The sequence below is a fragment of the Salvelinus namaycush genome, chromosome 23 (assembly GCF_016432855.1).
Source record: "Salvelinus namaycush isolate Seneca chromosome 23, SaNama_1.0, whole genome shotgun sequence".
In the NCBI taxonomy this organism is placed as follows: domain Eukaryota; kingdom Metazoa; phylum Chordata; class Actinopteri; order Salmoniformes; family Salmonidae; genus Salvelinus; species Salvelinus namaycush.
Window position 1 is genome coordinate 34,891,959 of NC_052329.1, and position 21,443 is coordinate 34,913,401.

The window sequence follows — 21,443 nt, forward strand, 5'->3', positions numbered from 1 at the left end:
TGACACCTGCAACTCAGCCACAGCATGAGGTTTTCAGGCTATTTGAAGGTCAAACTGTGATGCTGATGAGGCGGCAGGGTAGCCTAGTGGTTAGAGCGTTGGGCTAGTAACCGAAAGGTTGCAAGTTCAAATCCCCGAGCTGACAAGGTACAAATCTGTCGTTCTGCCCCTGAACAAGGCAGTTAACCCACTGTTCCTAGGCCGTCATTGAAAATAAGAATTTGTTCTTAACTGACTTGCCTAGTTAAATAAAGGTTAAATGTAAGTCGCTCTGGATAAGAGCGTCTGCTAAATGACTTAAATGTAAATGTAAAAATGCCTACAGTATGGCTCTTCTGTTCGTTGTGGCAGATGGGGAGAAACATCAGGATCAAACCTTTTGTAAATTCCTAGTAAAGAAGAGCTCCTTCTCTGCAATGTGAAAATTCTGCTGAAGGAGAATATGGTAGGCCTAATATATTTTAGCTACATTCAGTACCAAAGGTGAGAAGTACAAAAGGTGAGGTTTTACAACATGGTAAAACAGATTGTAGGGTAGAACATGTTTTCCTCATGGAACAAATAGGATTAATTGACAAACCATTGTCAATTTGCTGTTAATCAATACAAACAAAAGTGTTGACTGCACCCTCTGTAATAAACATTTAGCACTGTTAGTTCTGAACTCTCACCTATGAGGAGACAAACTTGTTTGCTTGTTTACAGGCTTCAACACTCAATCTTGTTGCTCACCCCTCTTGCTCAAAGTTTAAAAATACCCTGATTTATTAGGACTCAAAAAGTGAGTGTGAAAATACAGATGGCTTTATGCGGCTAAAATTCCATCACTCCATTTCAATTTCACCACCTCTCTTAAAACCAAACAAATTACATAAGCATTGGAAAAGTACAGTGTCCCTGACACAGCTAATTGTATTTGCAATGATGTTGCCTATTACATTTGAGGAGATCAGAATGACATTTCCCCATACCAGTCACACATAGAACAGCGGTCTGCCAAGAAAGGGGATTGGTAAACCGGAGACATTATGAAGCGGGTCTAAACATCGTCAGCCATCAAGTCAAGTCAGCCTCAGTCAGAGTCGGAGAACGGCTGCAGAAAGTAGCATAGGCCTAGCGTGAACAGCAGACTGCTGCCAGGAGGCCTGTCTACCTATAGGCTACCTAGACTATTGCCTTGATTCCATATGAAATGATCTACTAAATAGGTCTTCTAAAATATAATAACACTGCCATAGATTATGGGTTAATGAACCAAAACTGCTTTCATGCTGCCACAGCTACTTCTTTAGCCTTTGGGCTTTAGAAATGTCTTCCTCTGTAATTGTGCTTCTGATCTAGAAGGAATCTGACGTTAAATTCGCATGTCCTACCAAAAGCATCGCTGGCTGTGACGTGACTCATGCTCATCTGAGCTAAATTGTACCAGACTAACTGTATTAAAAGCCGTGAGCATTGCGTCTGTCTCTGTAATGTATGTGTCGTCTACGACCACATTCTGTTGATGGTGTCTAGGTCTGTAAGTTGTGATGTCTGATATTTGTCTGAAACATTGTTCCCCCTACAACTGCTGTCTTGGTTGGACCAGGTCTCATTTGAAACATAGATTTGATCTCAATGAGACAAACCTTGATAAATAAAGGTTCAATAAAATAATCAAAACATGAATGTGAGTCAAGAGGGGAGGTATATTGTACATACTGGGTTTCATTGAAGTGATGTGTAGGCTAAATGGGAAAGAGAGAGAGAGCAGTATGTCCTCAGCTCAGTCTTGTGACCTAGCATGTGTACACAACAAACAGCCAAGGAACACATTCCATTACTCACCAGGCTGAGCGTGTGTGTGTGTGTGTGTGTGTGTGTAAAACAATCCCACCTTGAGGGGAGATGCGAGAAAACACAGAGCCTAAAGGATAGCAAACTACAAAATACGACAAAGAAATCAATTTTTGTATTTTGACTTCTGAGATAAAGACCTGGTTAGCTAGGCAAATCATTACACATTTGATCAATGTACATCTGCCAACCACCTTTCCTAGATAAGGGCACATCAAGGAGATTCATTTGTTTAAGTAAACGCCCAAATTGGTTAGCACAACCAAAAGGAAAGTAATACCGTGGTTCAGCATAAAGCTAGGCTAGGCTACATTTCAAAGTCCTGAAACTCGGCTAAATGCAACGGTCACTCAAATACAGAACACAACATTAATGAAAAAGACTTTGTGTTTCTGTTGATATTTAGGCTACTCGTCATTCTGCGGGCACTGACTGTAACGGAAAACGCTCTGAATGGTCATCGTTGCACTTAAAATACCAACATCAAAAGGCCTGCTGTTCTCAGTGCCAAGTAGAGTACAGATACAGTTTGGCTACACACTGAACTGTTTGAATCCACTCCCCAAGGCTTTAAATTCAACAGCCAACCAGATTTTGACGTTGAGCAGTGTGAATGTTAGGCTACTGTTTGACATCATGGGCAGCTTGCTGAGTGGTAGACCTATTTCTCACGATCCAGCCCTCTGAACTCCTCAGAATTAATACGATGCCTAATGCGTTCTGGGTAATTGTTTTCCAGAGGGCTCAGTATTAAAGCTCTCACACAGACCAGACTGGCGTTACATTTTAATCAAAGCATTATGCTACTGTATCGGACTGAACAAGGTGGCAGACATGCAAAACATTGTTGGTTCCACGGGAGTCTAGACTTAGGCTAAAGCAACCAAGAGACAAACGAAAGACAAATTTCACCCACGTGTGATAGGCTGGCATCACTTATGCAGAGTTGCGGACACATAATGGGAAGCCGGGGGTCCCATCTGACAGGAGTTGTACAATGGTTCTGAAAGTGTGTTAATACCTGTTGTAATGACCTGGCCACTAATTCAGCCACCCAAAACTCCTCCTAGCCCTCTGAGGTAAAGGGAAAAGGGTTGCTCTGCGGATTATAGAACACAGTAGGCCTATGTAACTCAAACTTAGTGCTAAGGGTGATAGAGAAGTAGCCTAAAAGCTAGGCTACTGGATCAAAACCTTTCAAAAAGGTTTTTAAAGCCCAGGCTTTTCCACCCCAGACTATAGTACAGTATAGAGGTCGACCGATTAATCGAAATGGCCGATTAATTAGGGCCGATATAACAATCGGAAATCGGTATTTTTGGACACCGATTTAGCCGTTTTTTTTTTTTACACCTTTATTTAACTCGGCAAGTCAGTTAAGAACACATTCTTATTTTCAATGACAGCCTAGGAACGGTGGGTTAACTGCCTTGTTCAGGGGCAGAACGACAGATGTTTACCTTGTCAGCTTGGGGATTCAATCTTGCAACCTTACAGTTAACTAGTCCAACGCTCTAACCACCTGCCTCTCATTGCACTCTACGAGGAGCCTGCCTGTTACGCGAATGCAGTAAGAAGCCAAGGTAAGTTGCTAGCTAGCATTAAACTTATCTTAGAAAAAACAAACAATCAATCAATCAATCAATCATAATCACTAGTCAACTACACATGGTTGATGATATTACTAGTTTATCTAGCGTGTCCTGCGTTGCATATAATCGATGCGGTGCGCATTCGCGGAAAAAGGACTGTCGTTGCTCCAACGTGTACCTAACCATAAACATCAATGCCTTCCTTAAAATCAATACACAGAAGTATATATTTTTAAACCTGCATATTTAGCTAAAATAAATCCAGGTTAGCAGGCAATATTAAACAGGTGAAATTGTGTCACTTCTCTTGCGTTCATTGCACGCAGAGTCAGGGTATATGCGATAATAATAAACATTTTGTTTTCGAAATGATAGTTTCCGGATTCGACCATATTAATGACCAAAAGCTCGTATTTCTGTGTGTTATTATGTTATAATTAAGTCTATGATTTGATATTTGATAGAGCAGTCTGACTGAGCGATGGTAGGCAGCAGCAGGCTCGTAAGCATTCATTCAAACAGCACTTTCGTGCATTTTGCCAGCAGCTCTTCACGGTGCTTCAAGCATTGCGCTGTTTAGCCTATAAACTCCCGAGATTAGGCTGGTGTAACCGATGTGAAATGGCTAGCTAGTTAGCGGGGTGCGCGCTAATAGCGTTTCAAACGTCACTCGCTCTGAGACTTGGAGTAGTTGTTCCCCTTGCTCTGCATGTGTAACGCTGCTTCGAGGGTGGCTGTTGTCGATGTGCTCCTCGTTCGAGCCCAGGTAGGAGCGAGGAAAGGGACGGAAGCTATACTGTTACACTGGCAATACTAAAGTGCCTATAAGAACATCCAATAGTCAAATGTATATGGAATACAAATGGTATAGAGAGAAATAGTCCTATAAATACTATATTAACTACAACCTAAAACCTCTTACCTTGGAATATTGAAGTCTCATGTTAAAAGGAACCACCAGCTTTCATATGTTCTCATGTTCTGAGCAAGGAACTTAAACGTTAGCTTTTTTACATGGCACATATTGCACTTTTACTTTATTCTCCAACACTTTGTTTTTGCATTATTTAAACCAAATTGAACATGTTTCATTATTTATTTGAGGCTAAATTGATTTCTATTGATGTATTATATTAAGTTAAAATAAGTGAACATTCAGTATTGTTGTAATTGTCATTATTACAAATACATTTTTTTTTATTTTTAAATCGGCCGATTAATTGGTGTCGGCTTTTTTTGGTCCTCCAATAATCGGTATCGGTATCGGCGTTGAAAAATCATAATCGGTCGACCTCTAGTACAGTATAAAGACAGAACAGTAGGCTGTGCATGAAGGTGCAGCACTACACAGCGTTATTATTACTGTGTCCAGGACTGTGCCAGCCAGCTCGCCCCGGGTAAAGAGTTAGGATGATGGAGTTGACTTTACTGCCAGGGCTATTTCTAGGACCACTGCCACGAGGGAGTTTAGAGTTAGATGCCACCACACCAGTGATTTTGCATTGAAAATGACTTTATGGGATTTGGTGAAAATAACTGAGCTATTATGCTCAGTGCCACTTCTAATGTCGATGCCATTGTTCGTTGTAACTAGGAGCTGTGTATTGGGGTCGTATTATGCTCCAAATGGAAGAAAACTAACTGAATTAGGGAAGGAGTACCTGAACTTGACCGATAAGAAACCCTCATTTTCTTTTTCCGTTGCAGAACATTTTGCTACAGTGTGCCTTAATGAATACAACCCAGGGCACTGGGTAGTGTGCAACAGCTGGAGCAGGCAGCACTGAGCTTTAGGATTAAACCATTTTCCTGGCCGTGCCTGGCTGGATGACCTAAAATGGCATGATGTGAGATCAGGATGGCGTCACAAAAGCATTCGTTTTAACTAACTGGACATTTCCTTCACAATGTTTTCCCATGGTTCGTCGGTCAGTCAGCTTTGTGAGGCTGAACACAAATCCCACGCAGTAGGCCTATGTGGATCGACTCCCAAGGACGCGCAGTATAATAGGCATTGAGGCATATTTTACAATGCCGCTTGCTAACAGTCACAGGAAGTGGCACCCAATCACACGGCATCCTACCCACTTCTGACGCTCTTAATTAGGAACGGTTTCAGTTGACTAGGCATCATCACAGCCGAATACATAGAGTTTACCTTGGAATCAGTATCTGTGAAGGATCTCGTTGTTACTCTGAGTCTGGACCCTGATCTCTCTTTTGACGAACATGTAAATGTAAAAACATATTTGAAGACCAGCTTTTTTCCATCTTTGTAACATTGCAAAAATCGGAAACTTCGTCCAGACACGATGCAGAAAAGCTAATCCATGCTTTTGTCACTTCAAGATTAGACTAATGAAATGCTCTACTCTCCGGCTACCTGGATAAGGCACTAAAACTTCAGCTAGTGCAAAATACAGCTGCTAGAATTGTGACTAGAACCCCAAAATTTGATCATACTGTATTATTCCAGTGCTAGCCTCTCTACTGTCTTCCTGTTAGGGCTAGGGCTGCTTTCAAGGTTTGACTGTTGTCCATACAATGCTTTGTAGGTTTTGCTTGTACTTATCTCTCTGTTTTGGTCCTGCCGTACATACCTACACGTATGCTACGGTCAATAAGATTCCTTATTGTTCCTAGAATTTCTAAGCAAATAGCTGAAGGCAGGGCTTTCTCCTATGGAGCTCCATTTTTATGGAATGGTCTGCCTATCCATGTGAGAGACGCAGACTCAGTCTCAACCTATAAGTCTTTACTGAAGACTCATCTCTTCAGTAGGTCCTACGATTGAGTGTAGTCTGGCCCAGGGGTGCAAAGGTGAACGGCAAGGCACTGGAGTGACGAACCACCCTACTCTCCACTAGGAACCTTATTACGGGGGCTGAGTCACTATTTTGCTCTCACTCTCCCATTCTGTCCCTACCGGAGCGCATCTTGTCATGCCAGGCTTTTTTCGCTATACTCAACTCCCTTGGGTGGGTTGAGTTATTGACGTAATCTTCCTGTCCGGTTCTGCGCCCCCTCAGGCTCGTGCGGTGGGGAGAGATCTTTGTGGGCTATACTCAGCCTTGTCTCAGGGTAGTAAGTCAATTGTCTGTTGATATCACTTAAAGGGCAACTGCCCTTCGTGATTTGGCCTCGTTTTAGATTTGGTTCATTAAGAAATGGTAGTGGCCATGACTGAATTCAAACGTGAGTTTCAAATTATTTTGCCAATTGGCTTTAGCCAGCTGGTGTGCGACCATGGCAAAGTTGGTTTGACATTGGATAGCCTATCTCCCGGGGATAGTTAAGGACCGTCAATAAATTACACAATGTAAATTAGACAATATTTTCATGTTTCACACCTTTTATTTTTTTCATTCAATGCTTTTAATGTTTGTATATGAATTTCTACAATTTATCATTGGTTTGAGGTTTTTAAGTAATTGAAATTTGGAGATATTGGAATTTTAACATATTGTCCCATGTACATTGTGTAATTTACCAATGGTCCAAATTAGCCCAATAGGCAGCTGCAGTCCAAATCGATGATTACTTGTGTAATGCCAGCTGTGGGCATGTGGGCAGGATTGTAACAAACCCAACCTTCATTAAAGTTGTGATGCAGTCACGACCACAATTCTCACAGAACTCTAAAAATTATCTTATTTTCACTTTGTCGTAAATTTTGACAGTAGAATAAATGTTTGACTCACATCGATGCCACATGGGCTGTTTTCTAAATGAGAAGTCGGTTTTTAGGGGCAGTTGCTCTTTAAGTGGTGTGGGGTCTGTGCTTTGGCAAAGTGGGTGGGGTTATATCCTGCATGGTTGGCCAGGGGTAACTTTGAACGGGGCTACAGTGTCTTCCGACCCTCCCTGTCTCAGTTCCCAGTATCTATGCTGCAATAGCCAAAATTATTGGCACCCTTGATAAAGATGAGCAAGGAATACAGTATAAAATTAATAATACAAATACTGAACTATATTGTATTCTCCAAAAATGTATATTATTTCATACTAATACAATTGCTCAGAGAAAGAGATTTTGTTAACAAGTAACAAATCTAAAAATGATAGGGGTTTAAAATTATTGGCACCCCTGTTTTCAATACTCTAGCACCCTCCCCTTGTGAGGATAACGACACAGCCTTTTTCTAAAATGTTTTATGACATTGAAAGAACACATTGGGAAGGATCTTGGACCATTCCTCCATACAGAATCTTTCCAGATCCTTGAAATCCTTTGTCTGCTCTTATGGACTTCCCTCTTCAATTCAAACCACAGCTTTTCAATGGGGACTGAGATGGTCATTGCAAAATGTAGATTTTGTGGTCAATTAACCATTTATTTGTGGATTTTGATTAGTGCTTGGGGTTATTGTCTTGCTGGAAGATCCACTTGCAGCCAAGTTTCAGCCACCTGGCAGAGGCAGCCAGGTTTTTGGCTAAAATGTCCCAGTACTGGGTAGAGTTCATGATGCTGTTGACCATTAACAAGGGAAAAGGGCTTTATAAAATACAATTGATTGATTGATATCATTAGCTAGGTTTCCCTTTAATTGGCGACAGATTTTCACCTGAATATTCAAAATGTTCCCACAATAGATGTTTCCATCAAAGTGTGCGTGATGACGTAGTGCACATGAAAATAACTTCTGCAGTTAAATTCCCATGTACAGAATACAAATTGCATTTTAAACTCTACCGATGGTTTTGTCACAAAAACTGTTGCATTAAATTATAGCAAATGTGCCCACTCTGGTCTTGGCACCTGCGCTCTAGCCAGCAAGAGCAAGAGCGGGAGGCTAGCCTACATTATGATGAGATTATCTTGGATAAGAGCGAGATCAGTTGATATTTGTCAAATGGCAGCCATGCATCGATCATCATGTCACCAGAATAAGACCCTCAATATTTATTGGAAAGGAGTATCAAGATCATCACCACGCACTTTCACCACCCTGTGGAAAGTTCATCAACGAAGTTCATTTGTAGACAACAAACAGCATGCTTTCCCGAGTCATAGTGGGAAGACCACACAACATGCCATCTCGTGACTCAAAACCTGTGTTTGAATACCCATACTATCAAATCAAATCATTATTTGTCACATGCGCTAAATACAACAGGTGTTGTAACGTTCGTCTTGTGGTGCATGAACGGACCAAGGCGCAGCGGGTGATGAATACATTCTGAATTTATTACAACAAGACGAAAACACTAACAAACACTAGAACAAACTACAAAACAATAAACGAAGTCAACAGACTTGAAACAAATGAACTTACATATAGACGAAGAACGCACGAACAGGAACAGACTACCTAAACGAACGAACAAACGAAACAGTCCCATGTGGTATACACTGACACAGGAACAATCACCCACAAACAAACAGTGAGAACAACCTACCTTAATATGGCTCTCAATCAGAGGAAATGAAAACCACCTGCCTCTAATTGAGAGCCATATCAGGTCACCCTTTAACCAACATAGAAACACATAACATAGACTACCCACCCAAACTCACGCCCTGACCGTCAAACACATACAAAAACAACAGAAAACAGGTCAGGAACGTGACAGGTGTAGACCTTACAGTGGAATGCTTACTTACAAGCCCTTAACCAAATTTTTTTAAGTAAGAGATCAGAAAAATGAATAATTTAAGAGCAGCAGTAAATAACAATAGCGGGGAAAGGAGTCAATGGGTCAATGTGCGGAGGCACCAGTGTCGAGGTAATTGAGGTAATTATGTACAAGTAGGTAGAGTTATTAAAGCGGCTATGCATAGATAATAACAGAGAGTAGCACCAGCATGGGGAGGGGGCAATGCAAATAGTCTGGGTAGCCATTTGATTAGCTGTTCAGGAGTCAGGGGTACAAGCTGTTTAGAAGCCTTGTGGACCTAGATTTGGAGCTCCGGTACTGCTTGCTGTGCAGTAGCAGAGAGAACAGTCTATGACAAGGGTGGCTGGAGTCTTTGATAATTTTTAGGGACTTCCTCTGACACCACCTGGTATAGAGGTCCTGGATGGCAGGAAGCTTGGTCCCGGTGATGTATTGGGCCGTACGGACTACCCTCTGTAGTGCCTTGCGGTCAGAGGCTGAGCAGTTGCCATACCAGGCAGTGATGCAACCTGTCAGGATGCTCTCGATGGTGCAACTGTAAAACCTTTTGAGGATCTGAGGACCCATGCCAAATCTTTTCAGTCTCCTGAGGGGGAATAGGTTTTGTCGTGCCCTCTTCACAACTGTCTTGGTGTGCTTGGACCATGTTAGTTTGTTGGTGAGGTGGACGCCAAGGAACTTGAAGCTCTCAAACTGCTCCACTACAGCCTCGTCGATGAGAATGGGGGCGTGCTCGGTCTTCCTTTTCCTGTAGTCCAGAATCATCTCCTTTGTCTTGATCACGTTGAGGGAGAGGTTCTTGTCCTTGCACCACACGGTCAGGTCTCTGACCTCCTCCCTATAGGCTGTCTCATCGTTGTCGTTGATCAGGCCTACCACTGTTGTGTCATCAGCAAACTTAATGATGGTGTTGGAGTCGTGCCTGGCCGTGCAGTCATGAGTGAACAGGAAGTACAGGAGGGGACTGAGCACGCACCCCTGAGGGGCCCCCGTGTTGAGGATCATTGTGGCGGATGTGTTGTTACCTACCCTTACCACCTGGGGGCGGCCCGTCAGGAAGTCCACGTGTCTCTGTGTGTGGAGTAAAGGTGATCTCTCATTTTTTCCCCTCTGGTTGCACATTTAACATGCTGATAGAAAATAGGTAAAACTGATTTAAGTTTCCCTGCATTAAAGTCCCCGGCCACTAGGATAGCCGCCACTGGATGAGCGGTTTCCTGTTTACTTATAGCAGAATACAGCTCATTGAGTGCGGTTTTAGTGCCAGCCTAGGTCTGTGGTGGTATGTAGACAATGTGTAGACAATTTAATTACGCTTTTTTTGCCGACGTTTACTGACATCGGCCATATTCAACGGGTGTTGAGCGCTCGTAAATGAATTATTCTGTGCTCTGGTACACTCAGACAAGAGTCCTCCGAAATTGGAGTAGACAGCCAGCGAATTTACGAAAGCACCCGAATATCCATTGAGAACGCACAAAGACTATACCATTTAGCTAAGCTAAGAATGACGAGAATAATCAAGTCAATAAACGTTGGGTAGTTAGTCAGACAGCCTATAGTTAATATACTGGCAAGTTTGAAGTATTATTAGCCAACTAACATTAGGTAGCTAGCTAACAACATACCGGTACATACTGCTGTAATGATATCCTATGTGGTTCTTTTGTAATGTAATGTAATGTAATTACAGTTGAAGTCGGAAGTTTACATACACTTAGGTTGGAGTCATTAAAACTCGTTTTTCAACCACTCCACAAATTTCTTGTTAACAAACTGTAGTTTTGGCAAGTTGGTTAGGATATCTACTTTGTGCATGACACAAGTAATTTTTCCAACAATTGTTTACAGACAGATTATTTCACTTAAAATTCACTGTATCACAATTCTAGTGGGTCAGAAGTTTACATACACTAAGTTGACTGTGCCTTTAAACAGCTTAGAAAATTCCAGAAAATGATGTCATGGCTTTAGAAGCTTCTGATAGGCTAGTTGACATCATGAGTCAATTGGAGGTGTACCTGTGGATGTATTTCAAGGCCTACCTTCAAACTCAGTGCCTCTTTGCTTGACATCATGGGAAAATCAAAAGATTGCTGCTGCTCCAGTTTCAACTGTTCTGCCTGCGGCTATGGAACCCTGACCTGTTCACCGGACGTGCTACCTGTCCCAGACCTGCTGTTTTCAACTCTCTAGAGACAGCAGGAGCGGTAGAGATACTCTCAATGATCGGCTATGAAAAGCCAACTGACATTTACTCCTGAGGTGCTGATCTGTTGCACCCTCGACAACTACTGTGATTATTATTATTTGATCATGCTGGTCATTTATGAACATTTGAACATCTTGGCCATGTTCTGTTATAATCTCCACCCGGCACAGCCAGAAGAGGACTGGCCACCCCTCATAGCCTAGGTTTCTTCCTAGGTTTTGGCCTTTCTAGGGAGTTTTTCCTAGCCACCGTGCTTTTACACCTGCATTGCTTGCTGTTTGGGGTTTTATGCTGGTTTCTGTACAGCACTTTGATATATCAGCTGATGTAAGAAGGGCTATATAAATAAATTTGATTTGAAATCAGCCAAGACCTCAGAAAAATAAATTGTAGACCTCCACCAGTCTGATTCATACTTGGCAGAAATGTCCAAACGCCTGAAGGTACCACGTTCATCTATACAAACAATAGTACGCAAGTATAAACACCATGGGACCACGCAGTCGTCATACCGCTCAGGAAGGAGATGCGTTCTGTCTCCTAGAGATTAACGTATTTTGGGGTGAAAAGTGCAAATCAATCCCAGAACAACAGCAAAGGACCTTGTGAAGATCCTGGAGGAAACAGGTACAAAAGTATCTATATCCACAGTAAAACGAGTCCTATATCGACATAACCTGAAAGGCCGCTCAGCAAGGAAGATCAGCAAGGAAGAAGCCACTGCTCCAAAACCGCCATAAAAAAACAGACTACGGTTTGCAACTGCACATGGGGACAAAGATCGTAATTTTTGTAGAAATGTCCTCTGGTCTGATGAAACAAAAATAGAACTGTTTGGCCATAATGACCATCGTTATGTTTGGAGGAGGCTTGCAAGCCGAGAACACCATCCCAACCGTGAAGCACGGGGGTGGCAGCATCATGTTGTGGGGGTGCTTTGCTGCAGGAGGGACTGGTGCACTTCACAAAATAGATGGCATCATGAGGCAGGAAAATTATGTAGATATATTGAGGCAACATCTCAAAACATCAGTCAGGAAGTTAAAGCTTGGTCGCAAATGGGTCTTCCAAATGGACAATGACCCCAAGCATACTTCCAAAGTTGTGACAAAATGGCTTAAGGACAACAAAGTCAAGGTATTGGAGTGGCCATCACAAAGCCCTGACCTCAATCCTATAGAAAATGTGTGGGCAGAACTGAAAAAGCGTGTGTGAGCAAAGAGGCCTACAAACCTGACTTCGTTACACCAGCTCTGTCAGGAGGAATGGGCCAAAATTCACCCAACTTATTGTGGGAAGCTTGTGGAAGGATGCCCGAAACATTTGATCCAAGTTAAACAATTTAAAGGCAATGCTACCAAATACTAATTGAGTGTATGTAAACTTCTGACCCACTGGGAATGTGATGAAAGAAATAAAAGCTGAAATAAATCATTCTCTCTACTATTATTCTGACATTTCACATTCTTAAAATAAAGTGGTGATCCTAGCTGACCTAAGACAGGGAATTTTTACTAGGATTAAATGTCAGGAATTGTGAAAAACTGAGTTTAAATGTATTTGGCTAAGGTATATGTAAACTTCCGACTTCAAAACTGTAGCTAACAAATATTCTGCCAATATAACGTGTAAGGTAATTTATTTGAAAAGTCATTACTTTATTACATTGCTTAACTTCGACTGCATATTTTCCGCCATTTTCTTCAAATCTGGAAACGATGTGAAGCCACGCCCATTTCCTGAAGTATTGCATTATGGGCCAGAAAGTACGGAAATAGTTTCCTCTCCGTGTATACTTCATATTTTGGTGAATTTAGTACGACATCCGGGAACTTTTGGCATACTAACTATATCCATACTATGACCGATAAGCATACAATATACTCAATTCATGTCACAAATAGTACGGTTAGTGTGGTTAGTATGAGTATTTGAACACAGCTCAAGTTTACTTCGATATGGTGCTTATTATATCAATATTTGCGCATAAAGACGTGTCCACCTTAATTTCTCGCATCATTAATTTTACAGACAAAAACATCCCACCACGTCGAGCAAACAAATTGTTTATCAACAATTATTAAATTGTACCGGAATGTCCTGTTTCCATCAGCCCTGTCGTGACTTTTTTCATGCATCAGGTAATTCATGGATGGAAACCTGGTTAAAGTAAGCAGCTAGGCCAGTTGTCTTTTGGTGCTTGTGTAAAACACAACATCTTGTTCATCAATGAGAGAGAGAGGTGAATAATTAGATGTCTGAGAGTGGGCAGGGAGGGGCCGAAAATCAGTCTTCCTAGAATGATCAATACAGTAGTGTACTTGACCTACACAACCTCTCTTCTTCCATCCTGACCTTCCAGCACTCAGCCTGGGAGAGAGCTGCTCTGATGAGGAGCTGCTGGTCCTACTGGTCTCTCTGAGTCATAATCCAACACATTCCTCAAAACATGACTCCATAAAAACTCCTCCTAATCCATAACGAAAACAAAGGCTTTCTTTTCAACAATTGGACTGGATGAGCTGACGGAACATTGTGACTCAGCAATCATGGTTGCCTGACAGTCAGGACGAAGATTCAGCGCAGATATTTATTTATGCTGAGCTTTATTTAACCAGGAAAGACCCTTGCGGTTAGAAACCTCTTTGGCAAGTTGATCTTCTAGAGTGGGGTGAACTATCAGCCCATATCTCCTAAATCAAACCCACATACAGCGCAATCACAGTTATCACACAAAGTTTGCATACATGCCCCCCTAGCCCTTACTTCACCTGCTCTGGCTACTCTCCTGTCATAGTAAGGGGATTTATTGTATAAACTCCCTGCTCTAAACCGGTCCGGGTGGAACATTATGAGAATTAGGAAAGATAATTAAAATGACTTGATGAGAACATTCGAGCACAGGGCTCACGAAATCCTCTCGTGACATTAATTACAAAATCTGAACCTCTTGGTCCAATAGGCAACCCAGTTCCACTGTTCCAAGTCCAGGAGATTCATTCCCTCATTGATTGATAACTGTTAATTACCGAGAAGATTCCATACAACCTTTGAGTGGCTTCAGTAATGCGGATATGGTGGCAAACAACCGTTAGCCTCGATGCATCCTTCACTGAAGAGTTTCAGTACAGCACCTCAACAGCCTCTTTGCCTGCCTGAGCCTGACGCTAATTGTGATAGATGTTTGCGAAAGCAGCCCCGTAACAACAACAAAACAGCCTTGTCAAAGAGATTGGCTTGGCTGGTTGCGAAACAAATGTCCTCCTCCTTCTCCTTCCCACAGTGGTCAGCAATCAGGGCTAATCCCGTAAGTGGGTTAATTCACACTCCGCTCTCTAATGAGAGGCCTCCTGAGTGGAGCAGCGGTCTAAGGCACTGCCTCACAGTGCTTGAGGCGTCACTACAGACCCGGGTTTGGCCGGGATGTCCTTGTCCCATTGCGCTCTAGCGACTCCTTGTGGCGGGCCGGGCGCATGCACACTGAATTCAATCGCCAGCTATACAGTGTTTCCTCTGACGCATTGGTGTGGCTGGCTTCCGGGTTAAGTGAGCAGTGTGTCAAGAAGCAGTGCGGCCTGGCAGGGTCGTGTTTCGGAGGACGCATGGCTCTCGACCTTCACCTCTCCCGAGTCCATACGGGAGTTGCAGCAATGGGACAAGACTGTAACTACCAATTGGATATCACGAAAAAGGGGTAAAAAGTACCAATATTTTTCATTTTATTTTATTTACTCTCCATGCGTCATAGAGGGAACACAAGTCTCACGAGTCTAGTCAATGGGACACCTACCTCTCTGACAGTCAGTAAGCAGGTTTCCATCGACCCAGGTTTATTCGAATAAAGCAATGTCGCAAAAAAAATGTTTGCGAAATTTGTAATGGAAACAGCAGATATAGACATTTTCTAAAGATTGACAACATTTTTATCCGTTCCACAGGGGTGGATTTTTCTTCTAACTTTCTTTATTGCGACCAATGATGATGGAAACAGTGTTTTTGATTATGACGTAATCGCGTAACTATAAGCTCCAGTCCTGATTTAATTCTACATGGCTACTGCTTGCAAAATCGATTCTTTCAACAACAAAGTTTCTTTGCAGGACAAGGATTATCCTGACTTTAAAGGCCTGAATTGCTTTGCCTTGCTTTTCTGGTTGGCTGGCAAGTTTCACCATCCAACTATTACAGATCTACGGGAGTGCAAGTCTCACCATGGCACGAACCATGGCGATACGTTGGCACATAAGAATGATTAGAATATGGCAAAATTTGTAAATTATTGCATTCTATCCATGCTGGATTTTGCGGTCTACCTGAGACATGATAGGGGGGATATCAGGCTGTCGACGATTTATAAAATGCGCAATTTGCCTAAACGGGTCATTTTTTGTTGTTGGTATGACATCATTACATCCAGCTGTTTTTAACGACACACGATAGTTAAATAAATCTATTTTATCTACTTTTTTTTATTTTTATCACTGGACAAGTTCATAGAAACATAGCTAGTGACACACAGACAGACACACAGCCTGTTTGGCTAGCCTGGTCCCACTGCCTTGCCAACCCCTATGGTCATTGTCACGTCAAACATGCAGGACCCATAGGAGTTGGCAATACAGCACAAACAGATCTGGGACCAGGCTATAGCTACGGACTCACTGAGGAACTTCCTGATTCATCACCATAGGGAGAATTTAAATTTCTGAAGGCCTTATGGAAGCTATGGCAACAGGAATGTTTACAATCTTACATACAGGGGCATGGAGATTTTGTTAAGCATGTTCTTGTCTCTGTGAGATTCATTTCCTTTCTTATAGGAAATAGACCTAATATAGCTAGCTGACCTAGATGCATTTTCAAATTCAATCCTGTACGAATGAATGAATACTGTGACAATTGTGTAAGGCCTATTTTATACTATACAGTGAGTGACAGTGTTCCCCAACACAGGATCTTAGTACTGTACAGTAACTGTGCAGAGCATCTGTACTGACCATGAGTGCCCCCACATGGTGTCAGTCTGCCATGTCAGTGGCCTGAGAGGCTAAATCTAAGATCACAGCAAAACAGTTGAACAAACAGAAGAACACTGGTCTTACCAGGGAGTCCCTGGTGAGGGAGCTGGATCGTCCATTGCTGCTGCTGTCGCTCCTCTCATAGGAGGAGGTGAAGCGGCTACCACCACCGCTCTTCAGGCTGCTGCTGCTCAAGGCCTCCTGTGTGGCGCTGTGGGACAGGCCATAGCTGGAGCTCTGCAGGCTGCTGTTGTAGGAGTCGGCCACATCGCTGGCCCTGCTCCGGTAACCCCTCAGGGCGCTGGAGGAGGAGGAGAAGGGGGACGTGGGCTCGGTGAGGCCCAGGGACGACAGGTCCCGCGTCAGGTCACTCTGGCTCGACGACCTCCGGCGGCTGAGGGAGATGCTGGAGGCCCCGGGCGACGAGGAGAGGTAGCTGGAGCGGCTGGGCGTGGTGGACGAGGAGTAGCTGCTGTAGCCAGTGTAACCGGAGCCGCCGCTCAGGCCCGACGAGCCATAGGTCTTCACCGGGGTGCGGCTCAGGCTCTCGCTGCGCCGGCTGCTGCTGCTCAGGAGGTCAGTGCGGGGGATGTGCCGGCCCCGGTCGAGCTCCGAGGAGGTGCTGTAGTTGCGGGCGCGGCTGGCGGCGCTGCTCAGGTAGCTGGAGGAGGAGTAGCCCGAGGAGGAGGCTGCGTTGCTCCTGTAGGAGGGCAGCCTGTCCCGGTCGGAGGTGTAGGAGCTGAGGGAGGAGGGCGTCAGGGAGGAGCCATAGGAGCTATAGGCACTGGTATAGGAGGAGCCGGTGTAACGCTTGGCGGTGGTGGAGACGCGAGACATGCTGGATTCTCAGCCACGTGTGATGCGGTGGAAGACCGCATCGACTGCAAGACAAGAGAAAGAACAGAAATCAGTGCGTTTCTATTTTCAGACTGTGAGCGGGAAAAACTTCATTTCCAAAAATGAAAACTTATTTAGCAACATTTGAATCTTTATAACCACCAAATTCAATTTCAGTTTTTATGGGTTAGTCTTGTCTGATCACGAGAGAGGTAGGATGCCATCTGATCACGAGAGAGGTAGGATGCCAAAGGTCACTAGGGCATCATCCAACTCTTAACATATGGGTGCACTATTTATCAACGGGCTGAATATAATGTACCATGGCTCATTGCTTGAGCCTGAGGTTTTACTCGTGTACAGGATACAGACATTTGACAAGCAATGTTATGTGACCCTCCTTGGAACACATAACACAATATCAACACTGAAACACTGTTTACGCAACCAACTGGAAAGTCATGGTTGATAATGTGATGTACTGTCGTATCGATGGGTTGCACAACGTTGTTGCCAGCTGAACGCGCCCCTGGGGATCCTGTAATGGGAGAAGCACCTAAACGAAGCACCGAATGTTTCTGGTGGCACAGTCTGTTCCTGAGGAGAGACAGGCAGTGCAGCGTCTGAATAAATAAAAGTATCTAGTGTTGTCGATCCGTGTTGGGTTCAGTGGGGGAGGCTTCTCTCTCTCTTTTATTTATATATATATATATATATTTATATACACTGCTCAAAAAAATAAAGGGAACACTAAAATAACACATCCTAGATCTGAATGAATGAAACATTCTTATTAAATACTTTTTTCTTTACATAGTTGAATGTGCTGACTACAAAATCACACAAAAATTATCAATGGAAATCAAATTTATCAACCCATGGAGGTCTGGATTTGGAGTCACACTCAAAATTAAAGTGGAAAACCACACTACAGGCTGATCCAACTTTGATGTAATGTCCTTAAAACAAGTCAAAATGAGGCTCAGTAGTGTGTGTGGCCTCCACGTGCCTGTATGACCTCCCTACAACGCCTGGGCATGCTCCTGATGAGGTGGCGGATGGTCTCCTGAGGGATCTCCTCCCAGACCTTGACTAAAGCATCCGCCAACTCCTGGACAGTCTGTGGTGCAACGTGGCGTTGGTGGATGGAGCGAGACATGTTGTTCCAGATGTGCTCAATTGGATTCAGGTCTGGGGAACGGGCGGGCCAGTCCATAGCATCAATGCCTTCCTCTTGCAGGAACTGCTGACACACTCCAGCCACATGAGGTCTAGCATTGTCTTGCATTAGAAAGAACCCAGGGCCAACCGCACCAGCATATGGTCTCACAAGGGGTCTGAGGATCTCATCTCGGTACCTAATGGCAGTCAGGCTACCTCTGGCGAGCACATGGAGGGCTGTGCGGCCCCCCAAAGAAATGCCACCCCACACCATGACTGACCCACCGCCAAACCGGTCATGCTGGAGGATGTTGCAGGCAGCAGAACGTTCTCCACGGCGTCTCCAGACTCTGTCACGTCTGTCACATGTGCGTGTGAACCTGCTTTCATCTGTGAAGAGCACAGGGCGCCAGTGGCGAATTTGCCAATCTTGGTGTTCTCTGGCAAATGCCAAACGTCCTGCACGGTGTTGGGCTGTAAGCACAACCCCCACCTGTGGACGTCGGGCCCTCATACCACCCTCATGGAGTCTGTTTCTGACCGTTTGAGCAGACACATGCACATTTGTGGCCTGCTGGAGGTCATTTTGCAGGGCTCTAGCAGTGCTCCTCCTAATCCTCCTTGCACAAAGGCGGAGGTAGCGGTCCTGCTGCTGGGTTGTTGCCCTCCTACGGCCTCCTCCACGTCTCCTGATGTACTGGCCTGTCTCCTGGTAGCGCCTCCATGCTCTGGACACTACGCTGACAGACACAGCAAACCTTCTTGCCACAGCTCGCATTGATGTGCCATCCTGGATGAGCTGCACTACCTGAGCCACTTGTGTGGGTTGTAGACTCTGTCTCATGCTACCACTAGAGTGAAAGCACCACCAGCATTCAAAAGTGACCAAAACATCAGCCAGGAAGCATAGGCACTGAGAAGTGGTCTGTGGTCACCACCTGCAGAACCACTCCTTTATTGGGGGTGTCTTGCTAATTGCCTATAATTTCCACCTTTTGTCTATTCCATTTGCATAACAGCATGTGAAATTTATTGTCAGAAGTGTGATTGACTTGGAGTTACATTGTGTTGTTTAAGTGTTCCCTTTATTTTTTTGAGCAGTGTATATATATATCAATAATTCAGCATATGGATCTGGAATAGGCAGAGCACTGGAGCCAGGCCAAGACATACCGCTTTGTGCAGCTAGCTAGACCCAGCCGGAGCACTACTGCTAGGTTAGCCTAGCTAGGCCATGCCCAACCGAGCCTTAGGCTCTTACCAAAACCCCACTGTGGGTATAATAGGCCTCTGCCTATGCACCCTACCATTTCGCCTATATCCTGCGCAAAGATGGCTGGACTGTAAAGGTACACAGCTGATAAACATGGGCCAGTATCTCAAGTCAATTTACTGTAGTCTGCATCACTATTGTTTTGTTAACCCCCCCCTAAATAAAACAGCAGTACTATAACACCCCTAGGTCCTAAAGTACGCAGACATAATGTAGCTTGTTTGTGATTCCCTGTTTTCGCTGGGATGAATGTTTTCAAGTCAACCTCTCTTAGTGTGTTGTTTAAATAGGCAGAGAACAGGTGATAACAAACGTAGAACCCTCCCTCCACCACATTACCAAACAACAGTGACAGTGCCAATTTGCACTACAAGGCAAACCTGGCCATGTCTATCTAAATGTACAAACCCGAGAGTGCTTGTACTTGTAATCCCTGACTCCTACTTCCACCCATTCCTAATTGCCCTCACTATAAACATACACATCATTTAGGCTGCTGCAGGTGTCTCGTCCAAAAAAATGAGGGCCTTGACTGAGACAAGTTCAGGCTAGCCTGGCGCGTCACTTCAAAAAAGAAAACGCAAACAACATCCATGGGGTATACAGCCTAAATGGACATGGGATTTGTAAGATGGCGGTAGCACAGCACTATTATGTTATTCACTTCTCAAACCAAAACACACAAATATGCTAGTTGCCCTGCGTTTCAGCCTCCCCAAAGGCTCTGTTAAACGTTGGTTTCCATGACTACATGGCAACAAGCACCATTTGACTGCCACACAATCTCAGTGTCAAAACAGGAAAGCAGGTGTTGCCCTGATCCCATTGACTTCCTGATTCCCTTGCCCTGCAGAAATATAAGGTCCATATAGCTATAGCCTAGGGCCCAGTAGATGGGACTCTACTTGAGCATACAGAAAGGGAAGATAGTCTTTTCAATCTATAGGCCTAATCCAAGTTTATTGCCGAAGAGGATATATTCCTGTTACCATCTTTACCTGTAAAATCCAGTGATTCCCAAGCAGGTGTAGGCTATATAATTGAATAGGGCCTAAACTCTGAAACCTCACACTGAGCCACTCTTTCCCACAGTCTGTCCATTCCTACTTCTCCCACTTATCACAATGTAACAGTGATCTTCTCTCAGAGAGAATGCCAAGCGTGTGCAAAGCTGTCATCAAGGCAAAGGGTGGCTACGCAATAATCTTTTATGGCTACTACATGATTCCATATGTGTTATTTCATAGTTTTGATGTCTTCACTATTATATATATATATATATAAGGTCATCTTACAAAACCAAACGCTATTGGGAATACTGTTAGAAATCAGTGCACGTAATGTACCTTGTTGGCTGGATCTTAGAGGGGAGCTATATTTACCCTGAAATGTGAGCAGATAAGAGACTCGTGTCTGTGAGGTGCCACACTGAGGCCAAAGCCCTAACTCGGCCCAACGGCAATCGCACCAAACTGTCCATGCCAGCTTAGTCTACATCACAACGCTATGCACAAAAAAAACTTCATTGATTCAACGTACAATTGTAAGGCAACCAGCTGCAATAGGATTGTGAGTTTGCTCAACATTTGGGCATATAGCTGAACCAGCATACATTCTGAATTTGAAATGTATGTTCACTCAATTTTTAATTTTGGGTTGAGCAAACATACAATTCAACTTGAGAATTTATTCTACCATATTTGCATATTTCCCAGTGTAAAATTAAATTCTTTATGACAATACAATACAAATATCAAATTTGAGAAAAGTCAACCAGTGCTGTTTATCTCATTTCAACCAGTGTTGTAAACATTGAAATTAGGGTAAAACTTCAACTTAAATACATTGACTTAACAGGTTGTTACATCAATATATATAATTTAAACATAATCATC

General features: G+C 43.6%; 1 protein-coding gene across 1 annotated transcript in view; it reads right to left on the reverse strand.

Annotated features, from left to right (window-relative positions):
- The window catches only part of LOC120018361 (ubiquitin carboxyl-terminal hydrolase 2-like), a 47,073-nt gene that overhangs the window by 14,649 nt on the left and 10,981 nt on the right, over nt 1-21,443 (reverse strand). Inside the window, exon 3 of the mRNA XM_038961516.1 lies at nt 16,362-17,158. Within this exon, the coding sequence (XP_038817444.1) occupies nt 16,362-17,114 (753 nt within the window). The 5' untranslated portion in view covers nt 17,115-17,158. The remainder of the gene's footprint in view (nt 1-16,361; nt 17,159-21,443) is intronic.